The sequence below is a fragment of the Corvus kubaryi genome, unplaced genomic scaffold, assembly GCF_017639235.1.
Source record: "Corvus kubaryi isolate FWS band 111438036 unplaced genomic scaffold, C.kubaryi_AGA036_p1.0 37334, whole genome shotgun sequence".
Taxonomy (NCBI): Eukaryota; Metazoa; Chordata; class Aves; order Passeriformes; family Corvidae; genus Corvus; species Corvus kubaryi.
Window position 1 is genome coordinate 11822135 of NW_024581108.1, and position 20748 is coordinate 11842882.

The 20748-nt window shown below is 36.6% G+C and overlaps 1 protein-coding gene across 3 annotated transcripts in view; it reads left to right on the forward strand.

Annotated features, from left to right (window-relative positions):
* The window catches only part of COL24A1 (collagen type XXIV alpha 1 chain), a 127389-nt gene extending 107166 nt beyond the window's left edge, over positions 1–20223 (forward strand). The window contains exons 45-59 of one of the 3 annotated variants that reach the window (XM_042030290.1): positions 1418–1471; positions 3100–3207; positions 4978–5085; positions 6555–6662; positions 6750–6803; positions 7096–7158; positions 8303–8356; positions 9905–9940; positions 14850–14885; positions 14981–15007; positions 15174–15239; positions 15986–16154; positions 16867–16976; positions 18067–18282; positions 18766–20223. In XM_042030290.1, coding sequence (XP_041886224.1) covers positions 1418–1471; positions 3100–3207; positions 4978–5085; positions 6555–6662; positions 6750–6803; positions 7096–7158; positions 8303–8356; positions 9905–9940; positions 14850–14885; positions 14981–15007; positions 15174–15239; positions 15986–16154; positions 16867–16976; positions 18067–18282; positions 18766–18912 — 1356 coding nt within the window. In that variant the 3' untranslated portion in view covers positions 18913–20223. Of the gene's footprint in view, positions 1–1417; positions 1472–3099; positions 3208–4977; positions 5086–6554; positions 6663–6749; positions 6804–7095; positions 7159–8302; positions 8357–9904; positions 9941–14849; positions 14886–14980; positions 15008–15173; positions 15240–15985; positions 16155–16866; positions 16977–18066; positions 18283–18765 lie in introns of those variants that run through there. The other 2 variants (XM_042030291.1, XM_042030292.1) reach the window with 2 other exon arrangements.
* The last annotated feature ends 525 nt before the right edge of the window (positions 20224–20748 follow it).

Here is a 20748-nt window from a genome sequence, read left to right on the forward strand (position 1 = left end):
TAGACTAGAACTGAGGAGCAACAGTAAGGAAACGTGATGTGGAGGCATTGTCAGCATGTACTCTAGCTGTGAACTCGGATACATTGTTTTTGTCAATCACATCACGGGACAAAATCAGCCATTCCTCTTGGAGAGTGTTTTCTTTGTCTTGCAAATGCTCCTCAGACTAATACTGCCATTTACAAATATGGAGCTAATATCCAGCATGGAGCAACCCATAAGAGCTTAAAGGTTTCCACAAATATGTTAGTAGTGGAAACATTCATGCAGTCTTAACTCCAGTGGCATTACTGGTGCTGCTATAGCAAGCCGTGCAAAGTTAATCCCATAAACTGCAATGCTGAATCATCTGGCTTTACTTTATGTGCATCCAGAAATCTTAATGAAAACAATATTAAGTTATCTGAATATGCACATTCTAGTTCTGACTGGTGGACTTTTTTATGCCATTCTTAACAAAAAAGGCATTAAATTGAGCAATAAAACAAAATTTTGCTGTTTTTTTCCATGTTTACTTAATTATACAACAGTTACACTTATAATGACCCAAGCTTTTTCACTTTTTTGCATTTTGTGTCATATTGCAGCATGGTAGTTACAACATAACTTTTGCTTTAAGAGTGTTTGAGATAATTAGTCTGAAAAATCTTGGGAACTTTTTTCTGCTTGTTCTATGCTAACAAGTGTTATTCTTGTCCCTGTTCTTCACTGGTTGCATCTTTTAGAGGTAGGATAAAATTAATGCTCTAGATCTTTATATTCTGTGGAGACTATCCTTTAACAAAGTTCTCTGAGAAGCTTTTGACCCATTCTGAGCTTTTCTTCCTTGGTGCTTGACCTCCTGTGTCACTAAACCACTTTACAAGAATGTTATCTGCTCAGTATCTCTCAGTTTTCTAAGACTACCAATTTCTAGATCAGTCAAGATGAAAAAAAGTCTGGTTTTAAGTAAATTTTATCTTTTGTGTAGATCTTAGATAAAAAAGAATGTTTACATCTGTGATATGTGACACTGTTATTTTCTAGTATTCTCTTCCACAGACATTCAGTGCATTTACATTGCCTACTTTTCAAGACTTCCCTTTTGAAGAGTACAGGAAATGCTGTAAAAGTGTACTTCCTCACACAGGGGTGGCTGATACAGGAGAAATTGCCAGATTCATGATGAAAAACATTTTATGCTTGTTGTTGAAAAAGTTTTCAAAACTGATTCACGAAAGGGAAAAACGTACACAATTCTGCCAAAAATATATTTGCTTTTACTTGAAAAGCTTTCTGCTGTCTCCTGAAATGTGAATAATCCGGTCCAAAGCCAGGCAATGTGAACATAAATACTAGACAGCAACATTCCTCAGCTCTTCTTAGGGGACTGAGTTTAAGACATTTGTCAGTTCACGAAAGTATTTGTAACTTCTAGGGACCCACAGGGAAGAAAGGACCGACGGGTCAGGCAGGCAAACCTGGAATTCCTGTAAGTAACAAAATTCTACCATCTATCTTCAGATTATAAAACAATGAAACTAGTAACTAATAAACCCAAAATTTAATCATGCCAGGGTTACCAGAAGGTCTTGTGTTCACTCTAAAGAATCTTATTATCATCCAGGAGGTGTAAAGGAACCCCTGTCATTTTTGAATAAAAATTTTCGAAATTTTGTTAAATTGTACTGAATTATATATTCAGTTACTCAGCATATGGAAGTTACGTGCAACTAACAACAAGGGCCTTACCACTTGTAAAGTTATTTAATTAGGTCATTTTTGGAGTCCATTTGGAGGTTATCACATTATATTGCACAGAACTGTACTTGTGTTCGCTTCTGACCTCATCAGTTCTTTGATCCTCTGCAGCCTACAGAAGCTTGGATCCATTTGTCCGCGATGGATACATGTGGTATCCTTGAGGTTTATTTATTTCTCTTGCTTGCCCTGAGCTGAAATTTTTAATGTTTTTTCTTGAGTTACTGTAGAGGAGCTGACTTGCATTCCCTTCTCCCTGAGGGAGAAAACAGAGCAGGAAGCAGTAGGTGTTCTGTAAACATAACAAAGAACAAAATGCATCAAGGTTATTTTGGTCCCCTAATAAATAATACCACACAAGCACATATTGTAAATAACTTTTACTACCTCACATCAAAACATTGTCAGTAACTGGAGAAATGCAGCTGTTGCACAGGGCTTGTACCTGCTGGGCAGAGAGCAAGGGGAGGCTTTTGAAGACAAGGAACTGTGTGTCCTTTGTAAATACTCGGCATTTTCTTTTGGAGGACTACAGGGATCTTTCAGCAGACAACAGAAAACAAGGAAAGCAAGACATGCAGAGAAGTGAGGAGAAGACAATAAAACTAGAACTTGAGGAAGTTTCAAAGCACATACCAAATGCAAGATACTTAAGCAACCAGAAGTTTGGCACACTTATATTCTATATGGCTGTTGTTACCTATAATTTTTCAGACAAAATGTGTTGTAGTTAGAACATTTTACATTTCTGAGAAATTGCATTTATAGAGACATTAGTGCAGAACTCCAAGCCTTTTAAGATAGTGTATCTCAGTCTAAAGGGAAATAATTGTAAGGAAATAAATCAATGTTCCTCCGTTGGATGTGATATGAGGCCTTTTTATGCAAGTATAGCAGCTGTTACACAAACTTGCCGTATTGTAAATTTGTATTTTTGATATGTTCAAATTTGAACAGTACAAATTTGTGGAAGTCCAGTACTGAGTATTTAGTAAATAAAAGCTGAAAAGGTATATGGTTGGGTTTTTTCAGGGATAAATAGATGACTTTATAAGGTTTTCCTCACTTCAGTTTAAGAATCAACACTTGCAGGCATCTTCCAGACCTGGCACACAAAGGGGTCAGTCTTACGATTTCAGCTGAAGTTGCTCAGATCCCATGACAGAGCAAGTCTAAGGTTAAACCAGTAGAATTCTAAAGCAAACATCCTAACTCAGAGCTCCCTCTGTGAGTATTCATTCATATCACTGGGTCTGTTGTTAGGTAGGGTTTAGGAAACACTGTGACTGAAATCTAGTTATGGGAGAGTGAAGATGAAGAGAGCCAACAGTGCTGTATTTGATTTGAATTTGTTTCAAGGGAAAACCAGGGCAACCAGGGCAGAAAGGAGCAGTTGGGTACCCTGGATCAGAAGGCATTCCTGGGAACCCTGGCAAGACTGGGCTGTCAGGGGAGCCTGGCCCTAAGGTAAGTAACTTTCCACACTTCCTTTATGTCATTTTGCATTACAGATTTCCTAGGGTTAAGATATTTAAAAAGAAGGGACCTTTCTCAGTTCCCTGAGTATCTTGAAAATTAAACCAACTTTTTTTTTCCTTCTCTTTTGCTCCTGATATTCCAGCCAAGATACAAAGTTTGCATAAGGAAAGTGTGCTGTGAGAAGAACTGTTTCGTTGGTATATGACAGTAGTAACTACAGCTAAGTGAAAGTGATTACTTAGAAAGGCTGCACAAATCTGTTCCTGAAAATGAGCCATGGATCCCAAAAGACACTGTTTCCTCTCAGGGTCTGAGATAATCCCACATTTTCCTTTTGTATTTGTAACCAATGCCTCTCTACCTAAATAATTCTGAAGCTTTGTCCAAAACCAGTTAAAAAGAGTATTAGGTATCTGAGATATCTAAGACCATTCTTTGAAACAGGGTTTTTGTCTGACTGTTCTTTGCTGTGGGCCCAAGGTTGTGACCTGCTGCCTCTGGGAGCAGTGATACAGCTCTTCAATTAGTCCCTCCAGAGAGGGGGAGAAGATTCCTTGAGTAGTTCTCATCATTGAAGGTCTGATCACTTTGATTTCAAGTATGTATTTCTCAGTAGTTCTACTCAGATGGACCAGTAATTGTTATAAAAGGTTGCCAAGTTAGATTTGGTGTTAGGAATTAATCAAGATGCCGGACGAGGCACTGCTGTTTCAGATATAAATTTCCAATCTGGTTGAACGAAGAGGAAATTAAACAAGTTACCCATAGGGGGCAGGTGCACCCTACTCAAGCCTCTCCAGTCTCCGGTCATGAACCTCTTCTACGTTCTTAAAATTCTTTGGAGCTGGATTTAGGAGAATTACCCCAAAGAATTTTTACATTTTTGCCTTTCCACTGAAAATTTCATACAATCATAGTAAAGGCAACTCCATTATCCCATTACAATTTGTAATAAAGGGAGGCTTAAAACTGATTTTTGCTACAATGAACAAAAAGAAAAGAACTTTTGCAATGTAAGTTTATCAGTCCATCAATCTGTAAGCCACAGCACCATATTCAAAAGCCAAAAAAAAATCACGTTTAATACAAAAATCATATTTTATACAACCCTTTTATTTCTATGAGTGCTTAACTGAATGTCATAGGAAATAAGGAAGATTTATATACGCATTTCTATTAAATTACATCACAGAAATATTCATTTGTATGGTAGCAAACTTCCATTTTGTATTTTTTAACATGTCAAAAGTGACTTAACTCCATGTACTCAGTAACCATGATTTTTCATTTAAAACAGCTGCTTTCATTGATAGCTTGATGTTCTCGTACATTTTCATAACAAATGTTCTGATCTTTCTTCATATGGCAAGATTATTGTGTGTGAATCTTTACAGAGTATATACAGCCATACTAGTATTATCAGTATGCCTGATCCTTATAAATAAACATGTAGAATTTTGAATATTTCTTTGGGAAGGTAGTCTCATTTTGTTTCACATGGAGTTACTTCTTCTTGAAAAATGAATACTGTGAAGTTCAAACTATTTTCAGCCTTTAACTTTTGGAATATTAGCAGAAATCTAGATGATACTGCTGATCATTGTCTTTCTATATATTTTGATGTACTATCAGTGTGTGTCCATATATATAGAAAGCATTGAGTAGTTTTGACTGATTTTATGTTATTTGCCTGTTTCAGCATACAATGAAGAAACGTTTGGCTATTCTGCTTGTAACCATTATTTTCAATTTGTTAAGGGCAATAAAGGAAACTCAGGCTTACCAGGTCTAGCAGGTTGTCCTGGAGCACGAGGTCCCAAGGGATTGCCAGGCATGCCAGGGCCCATGGGAGCACCTGGACTAAAGGTACATACATGGGATCTTGTTGTTTTAGTACAGTTATGCTGCATTTAGTGGCTGTGGAACCACCATGCTACTGTTAATCATGTGAGTAACAGACAGCAAGTCTTATTTGAAAGGTAAGACTACAAGTGGTGTTTACCTCATTTCTATAAACTGTAAATTGAAAATAGAGATCTCATCCATCTGAATGCTATTCCCAACTCCAGAAGCCATCAAAACACTTGGTATTTATTCATTCCAGCTTTAGGGTCAGATGTTTCCTGATTTTTACTTCTAAACTTCTGTAGCTACTAGAACAGTTGGGATGATTTAAGTATCTAAGCGATCTAATAGCAGAGAATTACCATAATCTCAAGCCTAAATCCCCGGCTTGAAATTTATCACAGGAGTTAAATTGTTTTTGTTCAGCCCTGTCAGAAAGAAATCTGAGTGTGCTCCATTTTCCAGGCAGTTCCAGGTACCTGATATTAGCACATCCTCATATTAATTAGACTCATTTCAGTTTTAAAACAAGCAAACAATGGAAACATTACAGGTTTTCTTCATTTACAATAGAATTTTCTTTATTTAGAATAGAATTTTTTTTCTGAAATCATTATTTTTATCTAAACTAATTTTCTTTGTGAGATTTTATTGGTAAGCCATTCTTTAAAACCTTAAGTTACTTGGAAACTGGAAATACTGTCTTTGTTATCTTTTCATGAATATATTTTAGTATAAACTGTATTCATTATTTGCAGTGTTTATTGCCAGTGCTCCCACTCTGAATTTTACTCCTTTGCCTGGACAATGAGCTGTAGGAGGTAGTTCCTGCTCAGAAGTGCCTGCAATCTGAAAAAGGCAAGGAATAGATGAGTTGAGGGAAAACTGTTGCCACATATAGTACAGAATAAGCATTAATAAAGCACATACTGACTCAAGCCAAATAATACAAAGGTAAAACCTGGGAAAGAGTATAAGCACAAAACATGAAACCTGTTTATTCACAGCCTTTATTGCAGCTCAGTAATCTCCTGAGCTAGACATGACTTCTATGTATTTGATAGTCCTCAGAGGATTTGTCTTGCAGGAACTTGTCTAGTTTCCATTTGAATCAATGTAGATTTTTAGTATAACAGCAGGGAGTTTGACAAGTACACTGTGTCTTGAGCAGAGGATTATTTTTAGAATTTACTTTTAACCTGTCTGTTCTCTATTTCATTTTGTGAATTTTACTGCTTACACGGGGAGATACCATACTAGAACTGATCCAACATGTATGGTTTTTATGTTTCCAAGTCAAGGAGCAGTCAAGTCATGTTTGCATTTTAGTGTATGTTTAATTATTTTCCTGAGGGAAATGAATGGAATAAGTCTATTTCTTAGAGAGAAAGCATGTTCCACACTTCTGACTTGTATTTAAAAGGAAACTTGTATTTACATTTGTAACTTCCATAATTGTAATAGAAGATATATTTTCTTCTTATTGACAGGGTGAGAGAGGGCTTCTAGGTCATCCAGGAAAGAGAGGCAAAAGAGGCCTTCCAGGATCACAAGGTGACCAAGGACCAGCAGGAGACGCTGGACTGAAAGGACAGACTGTATGTAACCACTGTGGTTGATGCAAAACAAGTAGTCCAAGAATTGGCAACATGAACTAATAGTAAGGATTCCTGCTCCTATTACAGGGAGAAGATGGAGATCAAGGTTTAATGGGGTTTCAAGGATTCCCAGGTCCAAAAGTATGTGCTCGTTCTTTTCTCTTAGACTGTAAGCTATTTACAGAGTGAGAACATTATGAAAGCATAAAATTAATCAGCTTTAAACTAATTTGTTCAAAATATCTCTGAACTGTTGGAACATGGTAGGAAAACTGTGTACTCAGTGTCTTAAGGACAAACATTCTGGGTCAGTGCTTGGTATTTTCACTGTTACTGCTCTTAGAAATTATCTTACTTTCACTCATTACAGGAATTTGAAACAAGTGGATAGCTAATGTTCATGTTTGATTAAACTGTTCCTTTGCATTTTCAGGGTCCTGCAGGGGACATTGGCTTAGTTGGAATTCTGGGCCCAAAAGGTCCAACAGGCCAAGTTGTAAGTGTTTCACTCCATGAAGTGATTGTTAGGATGGTTTGCAAGTGGCACATGTTTTTAACTTAGGGAATCTCTTTTTTTCTTATTAACAAGGCCAGAACCCTCTAACTAAACCTTTCTGTCCAGATGCCGTTTGCTTGTACTGCAATAGTGCTCTGGTTACACCATGCTAACAGACACACAAACAGAGCTGGGCCCTTAATCTTGAAAGAAAAAAGCAAGCTCTGCTGACTAAGTGCGGATCTCCTACTGTAATCTTATGACCTTGTATTTCTTTTCCTTTCGGGGTTGAACATTCTTCCTACTGGCAAAACTGCTGATTGTGTAACTGTGTTCTACAGCAAAAGAAAATAGGGATCAAACTTTGCCTGCAGTAAGACACAGTGGTGCTCAGGCATTATTGATTAATAGGTAGTCTTTTTTTAATGAACATTTTCTTCTTGTCTAAAATGCTCCTAACCTTCATTTGCTCATTCTTCATGACATTCTGCTTTGCTACTCACCAAAAAATGTGCAAACGTCTTTAATATTTTGTGCATACAGCTTATGGCATCAAGTGTGAAAGGTTGAAGCATGGAAGGCCTACTACAGCATGCTCTCTCACTGCCGCCTTTGCCTTCACAGAACTGAATTTGTTCAGTTAACCAGATGCAAAGCAGCAGCTTTAGGGGACTGCTCTAATAGCTACTTTATTTTTCTAAACATTCCTACACAAGATAAACACTGGACACGAGCAGTTTGCTCTAGGAGAAATGGAACAGAAAAATGACGTTTTAGCAGCATTTACTGGCAGCCTTACAGGAGTACTTGTGGGCAGTAATATAGCTCAAGATATAGCTGGTTGTAGCTCAATAAATATGTGGTCTTTTGTAATCAGAGTGCTTAAGTTTCCACTGTTTTTAGTGCATCAGTTTTCACATTAAAGAATGTGTGGGGGCTGTCCAAGCACAACTATTACAAATTATTTAAATACTTACCTTACTGATTTTGTTGCAATGTGCACTCAATATTTAGAGAGTATCACCATGATCTTTTGGATATTTGACAGGTCTGTGTGCTGAGCAACTTTAAACCAGGACATGTCATGAGGATTTTCTTCATTTTGGAAACATGGTGAACTAATAAATTCTTTGCTTGTTTACAGGGATATATTGGCCCTGTTGGTCAAGAAGGCATAGCAGGCCCAACTGGCAGGCCTGTAAGTTTCCCTTCACTCTTGCACAATTTAGTTATTTCATTACCCTTTTGTTTAATCATCTTGTTTTCAAACTAGCAACCTTCTTATTTTTGTTTACAAATAGCAACTAGCAGGACTTTCCTTGTTATATCATGCTGGAAAGTTAATGCATGTGACTCCAGCATCTGTAATACAAACAAGAAAAAAATGACAAAAAACAGTGACACAAAAGTAATTGCAATGGCTTTCTGGCTAAGTACAGTATGCAGAGGGCATGTCTACAGGGGCAGTGGGCAAGTCTACATGTAAAACAGCACATAGTAATCACCATCTGGATATTCTTTCTCAGCCTTTGGTCTGAGATATATCTAGAGAGTATCCACAGTTTCAATATAGTTTATTTTTTATTTGTTGTGGGTTGAACTGTCCAGAGTGCCCCTCCAGACACTCTGGGAGTGCCCATGAGCCCTTGCAAGGCTGTTCCAGGTGCTGTGGAGGTCCCTGTTACAGCTCAAACATCATCTTGGTCTTTCTGACAACTTTCAATGCACCCCAGGTTCTCTGCACTGGGGGAGCTCTGTCCTCATCCCTGTTTCCCTCTCTTGTGACACTCATGGTGCCAGAGCCAGATTTGTTTTGCAAGAGAACCCCATGGCTCATGTCTCCAGACCACCCAACCATGTAAGGCAGTTTTAGGAGCCCTTTGTACCATGAAGGTTCCTCTGCCTGATCAACTAGACTTGGAGTGAATGAGAATGTCTACAAATCAAAATAATCATAACAATAACAAACATAAAATATAAGTAATAAATGCAAATATTTACAAGTGAAGTAGAAAGAATTCTATAATTCTTTCCACTTGTTGGAAAAATCAGTACTTTGTCTTGCTCCATTCTTTTCAATTGCACTGAGGAAGAAAACTTTACAGTTGTGTGTACTTGTATGAAGGCTTTTAATAGACTTCATACTGAATGCAAGAGTTTGCCATCATCAAGAAAGCATTTTAGTTGAAGATTACTTCTACGTGTTATGAAATGCAGCCATCAAGATGCACAACTTTTCCAGAGAAGAATTGTAAGATTGTTGCCGTGCTTGGGAACACAATTTAAGTGTAAAACTAGTCAAAAATAGGGATGGAAAAATAGTGTCTAATCTGATTATGAGACTAGAACTAATAACGTCATAAAAACATATGTGGTGAATGGATTTCTTCATTGATGAAGAGTACTGAGTTTTGTTCTCTAAAGATGGTGTAGCACTGATGTGTTGAATGTGGATGAAATTGTGGAGAACACAGGTGATTGACAGGGACAACACAGTTAGAATTACTGAAAGAAAACATATTTGCAAGCTGAAGAATACAGCTTTCCACAAGGAATCACAAGATGTTTTCAAGTAATTTCATTTTCTACTAGTACAGGAAAATTAAACCCCCAGAGCTGTAAATACTTCCACAGATGAGATTGGACTTCTCATGTGAGCAGTATAATTCTCATGGATATCAATCTGCTTATCTCAGTCCTAGGCAACTAGAAAGTATATCAGAATAACAGCTGCTCTTTCTTACAGGGACCGAGAGGTGAGAAGGGCATGAGGGGTGAAATGGTAAGATGAAACAACTTTTGTGCTTTCCTTTGGCTGTGTAAAATCTATTCCTGTGTTACACTGAATGTACTCATGCGTGCTCTGAATGCCAGGCAGTTGTGTTGTGCTTGTGGAGCACACTGGCCAAGAAAGCTGATAGCCTATATTAGAAATCTGAGCTTTTCTTGTTCAAGTTGACTTATGTAGATACGCCCAGTGGGTGTGAGATGCTGGGCTGTATGGCCCCTGGTCTTATAGCAGTCACATACTCCAAATCTGTCCATGTTCAGATCTAAAAGGAAAATCTTGTGTCACATTTGTTGTCAAAGATGTAGTACCTCACAGCATGCACATGTTCATAGATCTGTATCTCCTTGTCTAGAGAGGGACAAGCTCAGGAGAAGCCTAGACCTGCAGGTGGGTGCCCCTGAAATGTATTCCAACCACAGGAACCATGGGCAGCACTGATAAGTTATGAATTTGCTGTCTTTCATTTTTCAGCAAGAGTCATTGTACATTCATGAATGCTGGATTTAATTTTAAATTTGTGTTAGAGCCAGTAAAGTCTCAAATTCATTATGGCTATGTGAAAAGTCATTAAGTTATCATATTTACAGCAAACATGAGCATAAAGTTGATAACAATGATATTACCTTCCATGACAGACGTATTAGCTCCTTTTCCAGTAATTAGAAGATGTGATCTTGTTCCTGTTTCTCTCTACCCTGCCATCACACTTAAAATTAATCAGTTTCACTTATTGTATTTTGCTTTTAGCCGCCACCTCCAAAAAATTAAATCAAACTGCCTTTTAAAAGTTTTGAAAAATCTGAAATATTCAAAACATCTTAAAGAATTAAAGCTTGGAACGAAGCTTCTTGTCTGTGTCTTGGAGAACTCTCCTCTTTGATTCCAATGCTCCTGAGGCAATTGCTGTCTCAGAATAAGAGGAAAACTGGTTCCTCAATTTGTGCTGCTGTTATCCATCTTAGCTGTCTTTTTCTACTGTTCATAAGAATTGTTATGACAGCATAGAGCTAAAAATGCTGACACTTAAAAAAAATCAAAAAATAGTCCTTAAAAAACATCCAAAATAGTGAAAAAGAAACATCTGTTTCCATTATTGGTGCTGATGTTTAAGAAGTTATTTCCTAAAAAAGTTATTGAATTCATCGAGATGAGTTAATCTAGTAAGGCTGCCTTCAGAAGAATGTTTAATTTTAAATCATATACAGAGGCATTACTTTCCCCCAAGAAAGGGATTTCTTTCTAACTACTTTCACACACAAAGGAGACCAAATTTTTTTTCATCCAGCTGTGTATTCTGAGCTTTAATTTATACCTTTAAGATTTATATTGGCATTCTTCCTAGAATCACATAGATTTTAACCTTTTTGTAGTCTATTTAGTTATATTTTTTAGTCCGTCAGGGTTACAGAGTTCATTACTAGAAAGAAATGTCCTTCTATCCCCAGAAAAACATGGCATGTAAAATCATGTCTTCTTATTGAGGTCAATGGTGAAGCACACATTCTTTCTTTGTTAAAATACTGTCTTCAAGAATTTTAAAAGTCTTGGAAAATATTAGTGTCCTTGGGATTGCTTATGCTTTCAAAGTTGAGCCTGTGTACTATTGTATGTAAAATCAGGGCCTCCCAGCATTAGAAAAAGATTGGGATTTCGGCCTTTGAACTTCTGTTCAGTCAAATGAAGTGATTAAAGAATTAAAGAACACACTGAAACTAACTGGTTTAGTCTCTGCTTTTGTTTTTATGAACTGGAATTACACTTTTCTCACTTAAATTCTAATGCGCTCAAACGTTAAATTAAGTAGATTTGTAAAAGTAATCCAGAACATTCCAGTAAAACATTTAGCAATTAACTTAGTCCATGAAAAGTGTAACTTAGCCTTATTTTTCTGCTCTGCAGCAGAAAGAAAGAACATTGGTAAAAGCCCTACTCTGTGCAGTATCATTATGTTTTTAAGATTTGTAAAGATAATTGCTATAGCTCTCTGAAGTTTTGGTGCAATTAAGAAATGTGATATTCTGCAAAGTAGTTCACTATAGTTAACAAATAGCATTCAGTATTTACCTTTTTTTCCCCCCATGGGTTTTACTGGCAAGGAGACAGTGGATTGAGACAAATGACATTCCTCTTTTGCAAAATACCTTAAACTCATTGGAACAGTGCAGGTTTTTATTTTTAAAACATTCAGTTCTATCTCAAAAACCACTATAAATTTGAACTGCTCTTGTCCCAAGACTTTTTGAGTCTTAAAATGATGACACATGCCAAGAACACAGAACATTAACTGAAGCATTCGGTCATCTGAAAAATACACTGGAATGTCTAAATCTCAGCATTCAGAACAAGGACATCTATTCATCCAAGAGCAGTGGTTACCTAGGGACAAACTGTTGAAGACTTTGTACCTTTCCTTGACTTGGTATTTGCATAATCAAGCCCTGAACCAAGATAAACAAATACATCCTTACAATGTAAAATTTGTTTCTCAAGATTCTTTTTCACACTTTCTCTTTCATTTTATACTAAACCTACTTGGCCAAGCATGATCAGACAGGCCAGTAAGATATTCACATGTGACTGAAGGTATCCTGGAGCAGTCTAACAGCACCTGAGCACGTGATCTGATAAATTAAATGTGGAGTCAGCCTTTCCAGCTGGCGTATAACAGTATGGCTCTCTGAAACCTAATTGATTTGCAACAGCTGAAGAACTACGCCAAAATCTTTGTAAGCTCAAATCAGTTTTGTAATAATGAATAACAACAATATTTTATGCATATTTAATAGTAATAGGATTTAAAAGAAAATTTCCAGCTGGGCAATAATCAGACTCAGAAGAGTAAAAGGAAGCTAGATACTTGACACATCCCACAGGGATTTCCATACTATGAGTACTACATATGCTAAAATTACTTGTTCTTTTATTTCCATTTTCCAACATTAATGATTAACATCTTTTATAAAGATGTTAATCATTAAATTTTTACCTGAAAGATGGCTTCCAGTCCCTTCTATAGGTGTAAGTGGATGAAACATAAATAAGGTCAGGATGTATCAGTTGAAAAGCTGACAATATTTACAATCCATAGGCCTTATCTTATTAAGGTCTTCTTGGTTAAGTATCAGAAAATCATCTATCTAAACACCCAGAAGTTGCTTCAGTTTTGAATTTCCTCTATTCTCCAAAGAACACATACAAGCCATTTACAGTCCATCAACAGAGCCTTGTATAGAGCTGGTGCTTGGAACTAAATGATGGCCCCCACTTTTCACACCCTTCATAATCCAGCACCTGAGCCCCTCTGGCATGGCCAGGGCAGGTGACATACAAACAAACTTCATGTGTGCAGCTGTCATCGTGACCCCTGGCAGATGCATTCCCTGGTACTACCACATGCTCTGCCTTAGGAGTAGGTCTGAGACTGTCTAGAGAGAGTAAGAAATGCAGATTACATTCTCCTAAGAAGTGAAAATTTGCAGCCTCGTGACTTAGGTACATTGCTTCTATCTTGTTTGAGATCCTTTTCTTAAAAAATATAGATGAGTTCATGTTAGATTGAATCTGGCCTTTCTTTAACAATTTCTAGCTGCCCTTGCTTTTGGCAGCTTGAGCACAGCCTGAGTTCAGCAGTTGTAGCATGAAGTGACACACAGATCTTGCTTGCTGTGAAATCTCACAACAGAAACATTTCTTATTACTAAATCAAGTGATTTACAACTTAATTCCTATTTGACTAGATCAGTTTCACAATATTTGTCAGCATGACCACGTCACATCAGATCATTTCTCTTTTGGCAGAGATTTAGTACTAGCGTGACCACACTGATGTATGAGGGCTTTTGCTGGAACAGCTTATTTGTGGTCAAGTAATTGGTACAAGCAGCACTGACAAAGGAATGTTCTGCTTAAATTGACTTAGCTGTGTTGAAAGGTTTTTACTAATTTAAGGTGCAGATCTAGCCCATGCCTTTCATTCCTTCTCTTTTTCTCTTCTCAAGGCGCTGCCACCTATTATTTTCCTTGCCATCATTTGTGCCACTGTTTATGTTACAACAGCTCCTAGAAACTTTGAGTATATAGAGCTTGAAGATAAGAATCTAACAGAGACACAAATGTCATTGCATGTTATTAAATATTCACAACCATTCCATCTTAATGGGAATAGTTGATTAAAGAAAGAATAACCCAGATGGGTTTATTGTATTGGAAAGGTCCATGTTCAATCCTAAGGCAGCCTAAAACTCAGATTTAAGGCTATGTGCATTGTAGGCACTGCAAGCTAAGGAAAAGCAGCTGTTCCTTCTCTTCCTCTCCACTGCAATCATCCTACACGCTAAAATGATGCCACTTAACAATGAGAAAATAAGGGCATAACTTCTTGAATAAAAAGGAAGCCTGCCACATCACTGTAAAACAATGAACATAACATGCTCTGGCTGAAAATTGACACTGCTAATGAATTAAACTGATAAATGCCTGGCACATGCTCATGGATTAAAGTGGAGCAGTTAGTTTTTTGCAACTACTGATAACATTATTTACAATGTTTTTGTGATTACTTACCCCTTCTAGTACTTATATTGTCAACACACATATAACACTGGCATAATGTATAGCGCATTATATATTAATACTTTCTATGACTTTTAATGTTCCCTTAGTACCAGAAGTAATTGGAGAAACAAGTAACCAGACAACACAGCAATTCCAACATGAATATTCATATGTTAACAGAGCAGGGTGCATTAACAATAGTAACTAATAATCTACTGCTTTACCACAGCTGGTATCACACCTTCTTCCTTATACACATTGGGCATTTTGTGATTTAATAAATACATAAATGTAAAACCAGAGATTTTAATGTGTAACTCTTGCATTGTATTTCCATTTCTTCTAGGGGCTTCAGGGACGGCAGGGCCAGCCTGGGCCACCTGTAAGTGCATAAAAAACTGTGCCTGTGTTTTTCCATTTTGACTGCACTATATAAAGATGTAAAGTACCTAATATCTGTTTTTTCCCATTTTCCAGGGACCACCTGGACCACCAGGACCAAGGGTAAATTCTGTAACAACCTTTACCTACAACACAGTGCTTTATCAAAAGTGAAAATAACAGGATCCTCTTCAAATGTACTACTTGTGCCAGTGCTCAAAGAATTTACCACCTGCATTTCTGTATATTCTTATTCATGTTTTTATATTCTGAAATACCTGTTTTTTAGAAGCAAGTGGATCTCAATGCTGCTGTTCAAGCTTTGTTTGAGTCAAATGCTGCCTTGCAGATGGAGGTATATATTTAAATGTATTTGTAATATCATAGAGGGTATGCAATTATAACTTTATTTTTTGAGGACATAACAGGGTTTCCTTTCAAAGACTTAGTTTAAAACGAATAATAGATAACAATTGATTGTAGAATGCAATGAAACATGCTAGGATTTACAGGACATAGCGGAAATGAAATTAAGAGAAACAGCAAGACTTCTACCTTTCATCATGATTGGTAGTAATGAACATCTACTGCCTATCACACATAGTGGACTGTATCTGTTCAGACAGATAATTATAGTGGCATTTAGGGTTTGATCAAAAAAAATATCAACATATATGTGTCTGGCCACACTGGTTGCAAGAAAATCCCTTACATGGGTGAAGTCAAATAAATTTGCACACAATTTCTAGGTTAAGCCTCAGAGTAGATTTCAGTATTCAAAATCTGAAACCTCTAAGTTTACTTTAAAAATGCGCCTTTTTTTTCTTTTTTTCCCCTGTATCCATATTTTTATGTTAATGTGTCATAATGACAAATGTGCATACCTAAACCTGCCTTAACATCACTGCTCTGACAATTTTAATAAAATGTACTAATTTGTTTACTGGGATATGTTATCCTTACGTTGTTTTACATGGCTGATTGCATTCATATAAACACTTTGATTGTGTCTGGCTATTCAATGGCCATTTGACTCTTACTGCATTTACTGTTGTTGTGACACTTCTTTGTGGTAACACATTTGCTAATGGCCCTTGGCAGAAATACCAGAATACTGAAGTAACTTTACTAGATCACAGTACAGAGATACTCAAAACGCTCCACTACCTTAGCAATTTACTGCACAGCATCAAGAACCCTCTTGGCACACGGGATAACCCAGCACGTATCTGCAGGGATTTGCTTAATTGTGAACGTAAAGTGTCAGATGGTAAGTGTCCACTTTCACTAAAGCTTGAACACAAGTACCTTTGAAAGGTGTTGCTTCCAAATGCTGCTTTCTACATTAAAATTCTGATGTGCTATATTTAATGTTTTTATTCTTTTTTATTGTATTCTCTTGCAGTACGCCTGTCACAACTATCTATATTTCATCTTTAAGATAAAATTTCTGAATTTTAAATGTGAAAGTATGTAGATAACTAATATTATATAAATATTAGACAGATTCTATCTGTCAGTAAACAGATGTATCCAGAAAATTTGAAACTGACTGCAATTTTGTGATTCGAAATTTTCCAAGAATTTATAGCTAATCTTGCAATGAATTTTGTGTGGACCAGATTCTAGATTCCTAATGAGAAAATTATATACAATACATTACCACTGTCAGATACACTGGCAGTCATTGTATCTCAGAAGTTCCCGAATCAATATTTCAAATAAAATCCCCATCCTATTTAAACATGTAATGCCATTCTAACTGTAATCAGAAGTGGTTTATTACAGTCATTTTTCTCAGTATCTGTTATTAGTATAATTTTAATAGTGAAAATATTTTCATGTTCCTTTTCTTTCATTTCCTTGTGAAGGTATGGTGATAACATATGTAATGTTTGCCAAGAAGTATGAATATTTTAGCAAATTATTTAGTAGTAATTATATTTAGGTTTTATTTTTTGTCTGAAATTATATACTAACAGGAAAATACTGGATTGACCCAAATATTGGATGTCCTTCTGATGCCATTGAAGTTTTCTGCAACTTCACTGCAGGTGGTCAGACATGTTTAACACCATTGTCTGTGACAAAGGTATGCATTGCTTCTAGAGACACTGTGTCTGTGCTTGAACTCTAAACAAATGCATGCTTACTTACTTAACTCATGGAAAGGTGTTAGATTTCGGGGGGTTGTTGTGCATCTTTGTGGAAGGACATGTTATATATTCTGGTACAGAAGTTACAGTTTTTCTGGAGACTATATATGTTAGTAATTCTCACTATGCCAATAAAATTATTTTGTTTTGCTTTATACTTTCTTATACAAGGCATAAAAATAAGCCTGAAATACTTCTAAGCCACATTAGTATCTCATCACTCAGGGCACCTAAGCATAGAGATGCTGAGGTTGTTACAATAGAAAGGATGAAATTATTACTGCTTTCCAACACTTAGGTACTTTTAAATGCTGTTAAGGAGGGACTCGTTTCCTTTACATCATTAGTTCATGATCCTCCTTACATGTAGTTCTTGAACTCTTGGGAGCAGAAATTTTCTGTTTGTGAAGTTCTGTATATATACTGTAGTCACTGAAGAGCTTCAAAAATACTGTGAAGTTCACATATGCATTCCTACATGTGGAAGAACCCTGAATATGAAATGGTCTTGGAGGAATTCTTCTTGAGTAATGAGTTACTATATTTTCTGTCTAAAATCAAAATATACGTATGAACTTTTGCATCTGTAATGGGCTATCAGTATTGCTGGAACCTGTGGTCTAAGAAGACTAAACAGCAGTGTGATGCGGCTTCAGTTAAAACACTGCTGCTGCTAATATCTTTCTTTGAATCGCAAAAGCATTTGTTTCAGTTTCCTTATTTAAAAATAGTGTTTTCTGGCCAGCTGTGCTTCAGCAATGTTGTAAGCACTAGCAAATGTTTATATTTAAGCTTTGAAAATGTCCTATGAAAGCTTCTGTTTACAGTAATCACTGTAAGAGAACATAACATCTCTGCTGAGGAATGCAAATCATGCTCTTTGGCATTGACCCCAATGTATATAAACATGTATACATGCTCCAATGCCTGAACACCACACTTACATGTTCATGGCACTTTGTGTCGCTGTGGCCATTCAGCATAGTCCAGCTGTAAGTCTGACAATGCTTTTCTCTCGGAATTTAGCTGGAGTTTGGTGTTGGAAAAGTGCAGATGAACTTCCTTCATTTACTGAGCTCAGAAGCAACCCACAGCATCACAGTCCATTGTCTGAACACACCGATGTGGGGAGTAAATAAAGCAGGTGGCCGGAAGACATCGGTTACCTTCAAAGGATGGAACGGTCAAATATTTAAAGCAAATACACTACTTGAACCTAAAGTGCTTCTGGATGAATGCATGGTAAATACTTTTAGCAGCAGCATTAATTATGATGGAGGTACTGTTTAGATGTTACTAACCTTCTGTAAATAAATAACAATTATTTAGATTCCCATACCTTATAGCTTGCTTCTTTGCATAGCTTTGCGTATACCAGCCTTTAGATACTGAATTCAGCATCTCTTCAAGGGTAAAAGCAATTGCAGTGATACAGGGTATTTGTACTTGCTGTTTGCATTATGTCTCATGCATTTTGAGACTGTATGAAGACATCAGCACAGAAATAGGGAGGTCCTCCAGGAAAATTCAGAAACAGTTACGCTCAGAATGAAAATTCAGGCTTTAGAAATGGCACTTGTTAAATTACACAGTTTCTTTAGGAACTGATGAGAGAAGAAATGTTTCTGTGCACTGCTTCTCTTTCGCTCTGTAAGCACAATTTTCATTTGTGTTTTGAAGCTCATCTTTTATGTGACTCTAATATGCTTCTCCTGTGTGTTTCAGATTGAAGATGGCAGCTGGCGTAAGACACAGTTCTTTTTTCACACTCAGGACACAAATCAGCTTCCAGTTGTTCAAGTTAATGCACTTCCTCATCTCAAACCAGGACAGCAGCACTTCATAGAAAGTGGCTCAGTATGCTTCCTTTAGGATTTCTGTCCTAGGTTTCTTTTTGCATCAGCACGGAGTTTCTGCACAGATTGAATACAAAAGTAATGATCCGTTACAGGCAAAATTACTAGGAAACTGAAGAATCGTTTTAAGTGTTGTTGGTTAAAGAATCTCAGGAAGAAAAAGACTTCCTCCTAAGGAGAAATGGCATTAAAAATAAAAGAAAGAAAGAAAAGACTAAGGCAATTTTCTTAAAGTATTTAAAAATAAATTTCTCGGTGCTTCCTTGCGTAATTTTCTGGAATGGATTATCTGAACATGGAGTTTTTCAGGACATCAAGTGTTCTTAGCGATTTTTTAACAGCACTGCACAAAAACCATCCTGAGGAGAGCTGGAGACATATGATACTAAGGAGCAATACCTGCTAATGCTCCTAAATGTGCAATAGCTTTTATATGAAAAGTGAACCATCCCACAGTACAGTACAATATGTCTTCTTTTCTTAAACGTTGTTTTATTCTAGTCCTTTGTGGACACACACATCTGAACAGATGGCACACTACCTCTTTTGTGTTCCCTGTCTGTGTTGCCTTGGTGCTCTTCATAACACAGGGTGCTTGTGGCCTTAACAGATTATTTGAGTCCCTTTTTATCTTTCAGACTGTATGTGCTGGCTACATCAGGATATGTTTCTGTTGTAAAGGTACTTGTTTTAAACCGTTGGTCACATACTTCACATAATGAAAACATTATTTATGTGGATTTTGTGTTTAAAATATTTTTGTGTACTATTTTGGAAATGGTGTATAAGACAGCATATTGTATAGGGCGCATATAGTCAGAACAGTTTGCATTACAGCCATTGTAAAAATTGTTGTAGAAGAGCTGCATAAAGTAGTTTTAACTTTTAAATTCTGTATTTCAGTTAACACTGTTAATGCCAAAGCCATCTTAAGATGATATATTCTGTATATATTTTGTAACTTCTGAAAAAACCTACTACAGCGTGTCTTCTGAATGGCTGCTGTTAAATGATAATCAGCATTTCATTCTCTTAGAAATTCCTTTTTTTTGGCAAAATTTATTAGATCATTTTGAGTTTTTAAAACTAAGATTAAAATGTTCAATTAACTTTTTTTTTAGTAAAAAAGAACAGTTTTACCATTAGGAAAAGCACTCTTTACATTGATATGCCTCTATCTATTATCAATTCAAAGTGTGCTCAGGAGTACACAGCAAGGTGATACCAGACTGTATTTGGGGGAGCCCGGGAGTGTTCAAACAACCTGTCTGTCTTGATCTGCAGGAAACCACACCACCAAAGTACAATAAAGTAAGCTTCCAAGCTATCTGTTTGTCTTTTACTATTCTGTTTCATACTGTATAGGTCATTCTTAGAAATGATGAAAATCCTCTGGAAGGGCACTTTTGTTAGGTGGCAGTGCTTCTCTTCCCTAGGGAAGGTGTGCTCTGTGTCGTGGAATTCTGCCAGAGGGACAATGTTTGCTTTTGCAAAGTAAGGTACATGCACATCCCACCTTACATTTTGTATCAAAGCATCATTTTGGACCACTTCGAGAAAAATCTGATAAAACAAAAGATCAAACCAGACTACAAAAAGATGAGAAAATGTCTCACTTATTTGCATTTTCAATATCAATGCACTGACATTATGATTTGACATTTGCCCTTAGTTTGGCTTTGGAGGTGATGTTTTGAGAAGTGTTTGGGGGTATTTTGTAAGATTATAATTTTTTTAGAAAATGTCTGCTTCATGTATATTTTTATTAATCTCGCCCTATTTTTGGGAGTTGTTCATCTCAGAAATTATCTATTTTAAAAACGAGGAACTTAAATTCTTATAAGGCTGCTCG